At 39.8% G+C, this 11744-nt stretch overlaps 1 protein-coding gene across 1 annotated transcript; it reads right to left on the minus strand.

The window, feature by feature from the left end:
• Nucleotides 1-1893: 1893 nt before the first annotated feature.
• lysmd4 (LysM, putative peptidoglycan-binding, domain containing 4) lies at nucleotides 1894-9737 on the minus strand. The gene is made up of 3 exons (XM_017704224.1): nucleotides 9649-9737; nucleotides 4793-5064; nucleotides 1894-3894 (listed from the first exon to the last, which is right to left on the minus strand). Exons 2-3 carry the CDS (start codon nucleotides 5060-5062, stop codon nucleotides 3310-3312), a joined length of 855 nt encoding a protein of 284 aa, XP_017559713.1. The 5' UTR covers nucleotides 5063-5064; nucleotides 9649-9737; the 3' UTR covers nucleotides 1894-3309.
• Between the last annotated feature and the right edge of the window lie 2007 nt (nucleotides 9738-11744).

Consider the following 11744-nt stretch of genomic DNA (forward strand, 5'->3'; position numbering starts at 1 on the left):
AGATAATTTGAAAGTGAAATTAGTCAGGCATTTTCAATCAATGGGATGGCAATCAGGTGTGAGTGACCATCCCGTTTCTTTTTTTTTGGAGAACAGGGATCTATCACAGTCTGATCTTCACAACACATGTTTGTAGAAGTGTATCATGGCACGAACAAAGGAGATTTCTGAGGACCTCTGGGAAGATGAGTAGTTGATGTTCACCAGGTTACAAAAACATCTCTAAAGACTTTTGTATCCACCAATCCACAGTCACATTGCAGGGCAGACAGACAGACACATACATTCACACACACATTCACACCTATGGGCAATTTGGCCTGTCCCATTGGCCTGTCTGCATGCCCATGCAGACACAGGGAAAACATGCAAACTCCACAGAGAAAGGACCCTGGTCATCTGGCCGTGAATCAAACCCAGGTCCCTCTTGCTGTGAAGTAGCAGCACTGCTTGGAATATTGGAATATTAGCTATGGTGGTATTACTTGATCCTGGATCAAAAGAAAAGTAGTGGAATCCTATATGCCATTGTTAGTAGTTTCTAGGGCAAAACATAATACATAAAATATTACATAAAATGATAAATTATTAATTACAGATTTTTTGAGTGCATGTGTTTCATTTTATGAAAATGGCTAGAAAACAATATGCTGCATATTGAGACTGCAGACACATTTATCCCACCTGGAACTGGAAATGCAATATTCACAGGAAATGCCGGGCAGTTGCTGTTTCACACATGCCACCTCTGCATGAGTGATATGGCAGCGTACCTGTTACAGCTTGGCACATGCGGTGCAGTCACACATTCAGCAGTCACACGTTGTCCTTAAGAACAGCAGCCTTACTGGAAATGATCACCGATTCTAAGCAACTTCTTTTGTAAGATCTTTTGTAGAAGAGCATGAAGCATTTGTTTACCCTCTGCAGTACTCTGACATGTGATTAGGTAAACGTTTCAAGCTTGCAGATCTGCCTGAAAATATTTATAGTGCCCAATTCAATGCAGCACTTGGTTTAAGCCTTAAAAAACTCTGGATAATACAATAAAAGAACATTCAGAAAAATAAAATAGAAATCACTCAGGGAAATTTCTAGATAACTGAATGAATAATAGGTGACGGTACATGCTTTTAGGTTGCATGAAAAGTACAGTATTTGTTTTTTGCACTTTTGACATTTTAAGGTTAATTATAAAGATTTTGTTCAATTATAAAGATTTTGTATTTGTTCAATTGTATTAAACACGACTCAAATATAAAACCAATATTTGTCACTGGCCCATGTAAAATAAGTTTCTGGAACTGTACCTCTGGAACACCATCTTCGAAAAAGATTCCCTCAATTGGTTTTATGATGGTGGTGGTCATCCTGGAAGAGATCACTCTAGATATTTGCAGTGACTCGTCTCTTTAAAAGGATAAGAAGATTAAAACATACCACCAAAAAGCCTGCCACTTCATAACCGAGCCCTCAGATTCCTTTACTCCCTCACTCTTGGTGAATGGCACACATGCACTCTCCCACCTGTAGAGAATATGGTGAAGGATCTAACCATATCACTTTCTCCGCGTCTTTGTAGACCAGTTCAGATGGGTTACATTACACCACTGAACTCTCAAATGGTCATTCATCTTTTTAATAAAGGGTTTATGCACTGCAACCTTACTAGAATATCCCTCTCAGTGTAGTTGTACGTACTGTTCTTATTGAGTCTTACCAGATCATGTATTAAGTCACGCCAACATTTGCTCTCTAATGCATAAGCCTCACATGCATTGAATGTGTACATTCGTCCATTATTTCCAACATTACTCACTGACATCTTTCCCATAGATCCAAATGCAGATGTTTCTTTAGTCGCTGTTACTATTGAAGCACTAGTCAGTTGGGCAGTCTTTGTGATTGAAGGATTTATTATTTGTGCACAATTGGCAGGAGCTTCAGAGTCACTTACTGTAGATTTTGTTGAAAACAGGGTTTTAGGAACACTTCTTGAAAAATAATAAAATAAAAGAAGAAATTTTCCTCTGTAGGCTGAGCACAATTAATATCATGTTTGTAGCTGTAGAAATACTGTTATACTTTCATTTAAATGAAGATTATTGCACTTAACCATATACAAAAACAACATGTAATTATGTTCATTGGCACCATTGGTATAACATTGTCACATAGCACAGTGAAAAATACCCAAAATGTACTAGTGTTATACAGAATTCCTCTACTTTAATTCTAACAAGATAAAGGGTAGAATTCAAACAAGTAAAAGAAAATTTCACAAACTGACCTACTTAGTCTGTCCAGGTCTAGTTCTAGACTTCCTGTGTGACCAGCACTAAACCAGTGAAGGGCTATAGTACACAGCATTAAAGCCTTTCTAATCAGGGATTATAAAATATCAAACTCTAAATCAAAGGTGTACTGCTACACATGAATATCACACCAATGGTGTCTTGTCAGTGATTCTAAGCATTGGCTGCTGAGTTAAGATATGTTCACAATCACTTTTAATAGTCATTTTTGTTGAACTGTGAGTCCATTGTGAGCTGACCTTGAAGCGTGCGGCCAATCACAATAGGGTATTTCTTCCCACTTAAAAATGGAGAATACCAATAAAATGATGCATTGCTGTATTCCCTGAACTGTACAATACTCTGTTAAAACATTATCTGACTGCACTGTCATAGCAAAGTGACGTTTGTCGTAAGCAAAGAGTGCTGGAGTAGTGCATTTTGCTGCTGTTGAAAGCACCGCACACCAAATTTGTGAACATATTGCGAACATTATGTGAACATACCTTTACTCTTCATGTCTTTTCGTTAAATTACTTTTTGGTGTTTCCATAATTGTAAAACAAGAGAATACATTTGGCTGTGGAGAACTTTTCATTTACATGAAAGTGTAATTCTCCCTTTTCAGTTGCTAGCTGTTACTTATCAAAATGACCATAAAAAGAACAAAAGGTTAGCATGGCTATATTTGCATAATGCTAACTTGCCTCTTCAGGCCTACTTTTTTTTAATATTAGCATTTTTGGATGGTCTTTTCACACTGAGTCAATGGATTTCATGTAAATGGTATAATATTACCAATAACAAAGTAATTATATGTCCTGGGTGAGCTAATTACTAAAGGTTTCTTGAAGCTCTGAATTAATTCAGTTTATTTTGGCTGTTAGTGTAGTTCAACAGCCCTTTTGTAATAATATTAAACTCTTAAATCTGTAAAGTACTGATGATTGTATAACCACAGTATTAAAAAGCCACACATCCTATGCAGTATTTGCACTGTCTGTTTCATTTCTGTCTATGGTTTGTTGAAGTGGTTCCTACTCAAACCGTTAGGGGTAGCCGTACTGAAGCTCGATCCTGAATTATTTGAGGTAGCTAGAGTGCCATTTGTCACTCCACCATCCACCGCAGACTCCCCGCTATCTTGAGTTTTAAAGTACACCACATAGAATATTGGTAAGACAATACCGATGAGCAACATAGCTATCACAGCGTTCCACCATTGGATGCCCCAGTCCGCACCATAGCCATTCAAACGCTTGCCTCTTGAGCCCCAGCGCCTGGCTCCATCAGAGCTACCTCCAAACACCTCCTCCTGTGCCTCTGTGTTTTGGATCAGGCGCTCAATGTCATTGTCCACTTCTTTGAGGAAGTCCGTATACTCCTGCACCTGAGGCCTGACAGAGGGGCCTTCCCCAGAAATGTTCTGCAGCTGGTCAGGAAGTGGTGGCGATGGACTTGAAGGCCTTTTCTGAGGATCCTTGAGTTCGGGGTTAGTCTCTGTTAGCAGACCATGCTTCTTCACAGGGATTCTGATGGATTTCAGTGCATACAGATCCTGCTCTTTGATAAGGTTGTTCACTCGTTTAATATCAGCCACCTGAACCGTGACAAAGAAAATACACTATAATGCAAGTTTTATGACACCTTGCCTTTTTTCTGTAACTTAAATGACTGCTCATTAAGCAAGAAGAAATGCCTGCAAAGGCAAAAAGGTTTAGGTGCTAATGAATGATGACTTCAGAAGGGGATAAATCAAATGGGGTATTACATTATTGCTGAGGTAGTAGACCCAAACAATACCCAAAAATATTGAACATGGTTTTTGTACTTTTAAATTTGGTCCTACTGGTTCTTTACTATTGTGGTCCTAAATGTGGTTCTTCATGTTTCTCCAAACATGAACACTCATGAGTTCCTTCTGGTGCAGGTTCATGTCAATTTTCATACAAATGGCACCCCTTGGAGAAACTTCAGACTGCAACATGTGTTTTAAATGACTGATTCCAAAGCCAACGTCCACATATTTACATTTAAAAAAAAATAGGTCAATTTTGTAGCTATAGCATAACTCATCTGAACCACCTGAACACTTAAGCTGTACTGGAAATGCTATGCTTTTCCTAGGACAGTATGTCATATTCTGGCAAACCCCCAGAAATCACTGGGGATTTTACCATTGCCTAACATAGGCCCTACCATAACCCAGTATAGTAGCTATAAAAGTGAATAAAACATTACTTGCACATATTATTTAATATTATTTAGCAAGCTGTAAATTAGTCTTCTTCAGTTCTGTTGGTTGTCTTTCCCAACACATGATTATTGTCTTTGAAGCATCATTGGGTTACGTAATTCATTGACAATATTTGATAACATCACTCTTACTAGCCAGGCCTACAAGGTAATACTTTTGTCAGTTTTTTTTAAACAGTTTTCTATATATTACATGCAAATGAAAGTAATTAAAATAAAAGAGACAGTGACATTGAAAATACCTTGCATCCATACTGTAGGGCCAGTTTATTGAGGTTGTCCTCATGAGAAATTTTTCTCTCGAGCAGTAATAGTTCTCCCACGCTGTTTTGCTCCTGGGAGGAAGTGTCCCGGTTCCGTGGGCGGAGTTCCATGATGTTGAGCTCTTCATCCTCTGAAGAAGCAACCAGGTCTTCCTGTTTGCTTCTGAACATGTACACCTGCCCATCCTCACTAGCATGTACATCCACCGGAGCCTGGAAGGCTTGGGGGAGAGGTTCCCCGCGCCGCATCTCTACAGGTAGACATAAGACAAAAACTCTAAAAAGCTTTTAAACAAATGGTTAAAACTGCTGAATATGAACTAGCCCTTGACTGGTCCTTAGGCCCCCCCTGACATTGTCCATAATTTTTGCTCCAACCTAACTCACAATACATAGTGATAAAGCAAAACCATCTTGACAGCCCTGAAGACCCATTTTAAGTGATACTTTTTTGATCCCACAACCGGGGAAATTCCACCTCTGCATTTAACCCATCCGTGAAGTGAAACACCACATACACACTAGTGAAGGGGGCAGTGAGCACACACTTGCCCGGAGCGGTGGGCAGCCCTATCCACAGCGCCCGGGGAGCAGTTGGGGGTTAGGTGTCTTGCTCAAGGACACCTCAGTCATAGACTGTCGGCCCTGGGGATCGAACCGGCAACCTTCCGGTCACAGGGCCAGATCCCTAACCTCCAGCCCACGACTGCCCCAACAACCCCCGTTTAGCATTTCACGAGAAAGAAGAAAGAAAGAAAAAAAACAAAACAAAAAACACACCAACCAATAACAGCAAGCAGTGAGGAACAGTGTGGAGATTAAAAAAAAAAGAGGTTTTCCAATGTGCGTTTCCAAGTACTGTATTGTAAATGTATTTTGAAAGTTACTTTTTTAGTTATTGGAACTGAATACAGTACTGAATAGACTTAGGAGTGTATCCAGCTATCACTACTTTTTCAAAAGTATTTTTCCAAGCTTTCTACTTTGTACCAACTTTGTAACTTTACCTTTAAGTAAATTTTTACGTAAATGTTGACAGGTGCTATAGTTGCTATAGGTGCAAAGTTGTTCCAAAGTTAAGACAAGCTGAGTAGCTGTGATTTGGGAGAAGTTATTTGTTTTTAAGGAACTCATACAGCCTCTACAGTCGGTGTTAAACCAACAGTTCTCTCTGATCAAATTACACATTTTGTAGATTTTTAAAGCGAAATAAAGTAATACATCCTCTACAGAGAGCATGGGCATATGGCCTTTTCAGAAAAATTCTCTATTTATCTGCTCAGTTTAGCATACTGAAACAAATAAAACACAAAATGTGCCAGAACTTTTTCAGAGGCCATATTTTGTTTTATTTCTCCCCCAATTTCAAATTGAACACATAAATAGTAATTGTGCATTGAAGTGTACAGATGTGTGTTCTCTGTAGAGGATGTGTTTTAAAATTAAAATGAACAGAACAACTGGGGTGCCCAAACTGTTGCATACAACTGTTTTTACAAAACTGATGTTTAAAGTTTACTTTTTTTTTTCTTTTTTAAAGAAACTGAAAACTACATTCTACTCAACTGTCAAATAAGAAAATCAAATAAATACTGTGACAAAAAATAACTGCATATAAACGACACTTTTCTTTGGGATAGCGATGATATCCAACATGTTATTTTGCCTGTTAGTTTGTTCGTTCTGTTTTAATATACAGATAAAACTACACATTCAAATACATTCACATTTTCTTAAATTGCATTTTTTATGCTTTAAAGAGAACCTACATTCATGCTAATGATATCAGCAGAGTTTAGTGGTCCTGGTCCGACAAAGCCCAGCATGCCAGGACGACTATATATTTAAGATTAAGATTAAGTGACCCTTAATGGTCCCACAATGGGGAAATTTCACCTCCCCATTTAACCCATCCGTGAAGTGAAACACCACATACTCACTAGTGAGCACACACACACACTTTTTTTTTTTATTTTATTGTTCTATTTTGAAAACATTCGATTATGAAAAGGTACAAATATCTACTTTTCCACTAGGAAAAACGAATGTAAGGTACACCATTGAACCTTGAAACCACGGTTGTACCTTTGAAGGTACACTTACATTGTTTATACCTTGATGAATGAATCATGTTCACTGCTCATATTAACTCCATTGTCAAAATTTCATTTTCCCGTCTGCGCAATATTGCCAAAATCAGATCATCCCTCTCTCACTCAGCTGCAGAAATCCTTATCCATGCTTTCATTTCCATCCGTCTTGACTATTGTAACCCTCTTCTAGCGGGAATCAGCTCTTCCTCCATTCACAAACTTCAAATGGTTCTGAACTCTGCCGCCCGTCTCCTCACTCACACTCACGCACATCATCACACTACCCCTGTTCTCTAATGTCTCCATTGGCTTCCTGTGAAATATCGCATACAGTTCGAAATTCTTCTGCTCACCTATAAAGCTCTTAACAATCTTACCCCTTCTTACCTGTCTGATCGTCTTATTCCCTATAAACCCCCCTCACTCTCTCAGGTCGCCTTCAGCTGGACTACTTACCATCCCTCCATCTAACCTCCAAGGCTTTGGTGACCGAACCTTCTCCAGATATGCCCCTAGACTCTGGAACTCTTCCACTACTGGTCAGACAATCCAATTCACTCTCCATATTCAAGTCTAACCTGAAATCTTTTCTTTTCGCACTTGCCTATAACCTCCCACATGCCTTCAATGTCTGACCATGCCATTATACAGCATTTCTTATGTAAACTGGTCTGCCTCACCACACTCATAACCTGCTGTCAGTCTGCTATGCTCCTTCATGTGACCTCCCATATACTGCCTTGTCTTTTTGTTTGTATTATTGTGCTCTTGTTGTCTGTGTTAAGTGTGTTAGCTATGTACTTTAAATTGTAAGCGTCTTTGGGTCCTTGATAAAGCGCTATATAAAAATAAAGAATTATTATTATTATTATTATTATTATTATTATTATTATTATTATGTACCTGCATAGTATGTTTATTTCTGACAGTGCATAAGACTATAATACTATCTAACATAGGTGTTTACTAATTAAAATCACATTTCAACATAAATGTAAGGTGAAAAGCTGCGATTTGTAGGTTGTATATTCCTCAGCTTTACCAAATCAAGCTGTGATGTCTCACACTAGGTTTAAACCCAGGAGTCCAACTGAGCATTGGCACAGCAGTGGTGAAGCCCTAGCTAGGGCTACAGGCAGGAATTCTCATTCTCGCACTGTTCGGTAAGCAAATGAGCACATTTCGTTGTTTGATCCCAAAACTGAGTAATGCCAACTTGACCCACTTTCTTCTAGCTTTTTGTGAATTCAACTGCACTGTATTCACAAAAAAAACCTCCCTCTTTCCAGCCCTAATCTGACACACCTGGGTCTAATACTCAGCTGTTTCTTCAGGCTGTTAATTAGCTGAATCAGGTAGGCTGGAGCTGTGACTAAACACTAAAAGCAGGGCTGGACACCTAGATGATCTGCCAAAATCTTTTCCTTGTTGCTGCAAACGACGAGAGCAGATGATGGTTTCCTTAAGTTTTCATCTCCACAACTTTTAATAAGGAGGCCACTGGGCAACTTTTAGATTCTGTTGTGCAAAGCAGAGAGTTTAGCATTCAATGATCCAGCACTTCAGACGGAGATCCGCCTTTCTTAAACAAGTCACTTCAATTGGAATTCCGTCAATGTTTCAAAAATTGTTCGTAATTAAACAGTTAAGATATAAACAAAGTAACTCGGAATGGTTTAATGTGAAATGCTCTGTTTTACTGAGTGAACTGCTTGCAGCAGTGGTGACAGGAACCAGATGTCCAAGCCTCTAAAAGCATACCTCACAGAATAAGGTACCCAAGCGTTGCCTGACACCTGAGACACAAAGGTTTTATTTGATGAAACTTTTTGCTTAAAACCTATTTTAAAAACACATTCCTATTGGAGAGGTACACGCAGGACATACAGCAAAACAGTCTGCAAAGAATCGTTTTATGACTTGTTGGTCTTGGTGTTGTATGGCAGTCATTACATGAGTGAGGAAGGGAGAAAGTGCTTGTACTTTCAGCAGGAGGATTAGGCACTTTCCATATAAATCGTTTTAAAGATGGGAAAAAAATAATAATAATAAAAACTAAGTGCCCTTATTTTCAAATGGTGTATAACCTGCCCATGTGCAGAATTAAGTCTGCAAAGAAAACTAAAGATAAACCATTTCACATCAAACCACTCTGAGTGTATTTACATGCATTTACAAGAATGCCTGTGTTCTCCCAATAGAGGCGGTTTGTGGCCACGTCCTCCTCTTATTGATTAACAGCCCAAAGGTAAACTGATAAAGACCTGGCAGCTCCTCTAGAAGTCTCTTCTGTTAAATAGAAAACGTTAAACGTCTATGTTTTTCACGCCTGAACTCCTCACTGACTGAAGATCATGAGAGTAACTGAAAGCTGTGTTGTGTAAACACAGCCGAGAGGCCGGAGTTCGGTAAATCCTGACAGATGCAGATGCAGCAAGTGGCAGCCACAGCTTAACATTGACGCGTATTAGACTTCCTGTGATCTACAGTTTCTGTTGCTGCTCTACAGGCAGTGGGCCAGGGTACACCACCGTTACACGGCTGTAGTCTACGACGTTGCTCCAAGGTTAGACAGGTTGAGTGGCAGAAAATCAGTGACAACTATTTGATATTAGGAAACTCCTAACTGTTAGAGTCTCTACAGTCCGCGTTAGATCTAAGAATGAAACTGACATAAACGGGTTAACTAGATTCCTTTCTTACAGAAACCGACTAACCGCAAACGATCTGAAAGCTACTCACCTTTCGAGTTAAAAAGCAGCTACATAATGTGACAAAAATAACTCCAAGTCGCATCGTAGAAAGTTCTGGTTACAGGCGAACCTGATCGTTATCACCCGGGCAGTGCTCTGAGTGACAGGAGCCACGGCCAATCGCACAGCAGCTTAAGAGCGCGTTCACGCCCCTCTCGGGTCCTGATTGGCTCAGCCCGGCAACGCAGATCTACAAATCATGTATTTCTTTGAGTGTTGCTCAAAGTTCATACGTCTCGAACAAACTCTGGTTATGTTCGCGGACAGATGCTTCAGATTGTTTGTGAGCGAGAACTTCGTGCTCTGAAACCACACACTCCGATTTTAATGAATTAGCGCAGCCCTGCAACCTTGACTGACGATCACACCTCACAGTGAAGTTCGGTTGAAAGCACACACGCCTCCTACCGACGTGTCAAGGCAGAGAGCAGTCCTTTAAAGGTGAGGTGGCGGCTAGGCAGGTCAGGAGCACCGCTTTCTAGAGCTCCGCTTCAGAGCAGCCCGTCTTATTAAATCAGACCAATGATGAAAATTAGTCCAGAAAAAGATTTTGACCAGGAGATGAGAAATCCAGTTTAGTTTACTTTACTTTAGTCTTTACTTTCCGTTTAAATGAATCGATTGACCAATGATTCATTCATCCAGTCATATTTAAGACTAAGAACCAGTTACATTTTTCACACACACACACACACACACACACACACACACACACACACACACACACACACACACACACACATATATATTTGAGAAAACTGTTCCTTATTTTCGAACAAAGGGAAAAAAAGGCATTTTTCCACTTTGCATAAAAATATGATTACTTTTTGTGATTTAATATTACTTTTATGTTTGTCACAACTTTCTGTTAGACTTTTAAACTCATCCATAACTAGAGCACTAGAGCAAGCCGATGTGTTTCCAAGTTTAAATTGCTGATTCATTCAGTCATTCATTTATTCATTCTAAGCATACAACACATGCAAGTCACATAATGGTCCTGAAAGCTGGAACAATACTGCAGGCTAATAGAGGACCCTCAAGTCAGGAACCCTTTTTAGTCTTTCTGTTCTTCCAGCTGCAACCGTCCAGCTACTGCTGCCTGGTTCATGTTTCCTTGACGAACACAGAAGTTAGAGATACCATTAGGAAAAAATGTTTCCCAGTGTCTGTGCTACAACCAGAAGGTCCAGGCTCTTTATTTCCTTTAAGGGGAAAGATTTCCACATAACTCTACACATGTGAATCAAGCCATGCAGAGTGATTTGATGTGAAATATCTCTATGATAGTTGAGATATCTCTATGATAGTTGTGATCAGAACAAGGAGTCACAATGTCTATGCAAATATAGCCATTTTATTTACTGTCCAAAACCACCAGTGAACAGAGAGTTTCATATGGAAACTTGATGATAAGTAGTGGTAAATCTGTAAAAATAAGTTTTATTAGGGCTCTGTTTTGTCTTACAATACCCTGCGTACATTTCCACCTTGAATGACTTTTTAAAAATATGTTTTAGACCAAATGTTTTATCTCAAAAGTATAGTAAAGCAAAGTCTGAGGCATCTAGACCTGTCTGACATTTCAGGTGAGGAAGTGGTTAAAGTACATTGTAATTTGGAGAGTAACCTCTAGATGGAGCCATTTATCTTCAAGAAATTGAAATAACTGATTTCCAGTGATGATATGAATCACTCATCCGTTAAAGGTTATTCCCGGTCAAAGCTCCTCTTTCTCCTGCTTTGACAGTTTTGCTTCTGTGGATCTGTGTGATCATTTCAGAAGGTTCTAAGTGGGCACCCTCGTGAGGACTTTGTGGAAGCCGTTGCGAGTGCTCCCAACGTCCAAAGCGTAGGTTTCATTACAGTGACAGATGAGTCAACTTGGAGGCCACGCTTCTAGAGAGCGATCAGGTTGTCTCAGTCACTCGCGTTAAAGCACAGGTGAGTGAGCAGGCCTCTTGGCGTACAGAGAAGGGAGCGAGCCTGCCTCGACTGATCCTGCGCTGGACGCTGATGGACGGAGCCCTGGGACACTTGTCAGACCCCTCTACGCTTGGCCTCTGTCTGGCATGCTTTGTTTGG

This window comes from Pygocentrus nattereri, chromosome 7, assembly GCF_015220715.1.
Source record: "Pygocentrus nattereri isolate fPygNat1 chromosome 7, fPygNat1.pri, whole genome shotgun sequence".
In the NCBI taxonomy this organism is placed as follows: domain Eukaryota; kingdom Metazoa; phylum Chordata; class Actinopteri; order Characiformes; family Serrasalmidae; genus Pygocentrus; species Pygocentrus nattereri.

Bases quoted from the DNA above. Each gene is read 5' to 3' on its own strand.
- lysmd4 (XM_017704224.1), bottom strand. From the start codon at position 5,062: ATGCGGCGCGGGGAACCTCTCCCCCAAGCCTTCCAGGCTCCGGTGGAT. The intron at 3,895-4,792 runs GTATTTTCAATG...GTCACGGTTCAG, and splicing joins CCCTACAGTATGGATGCAAG to GTGGCTGATATTAAACGAGT.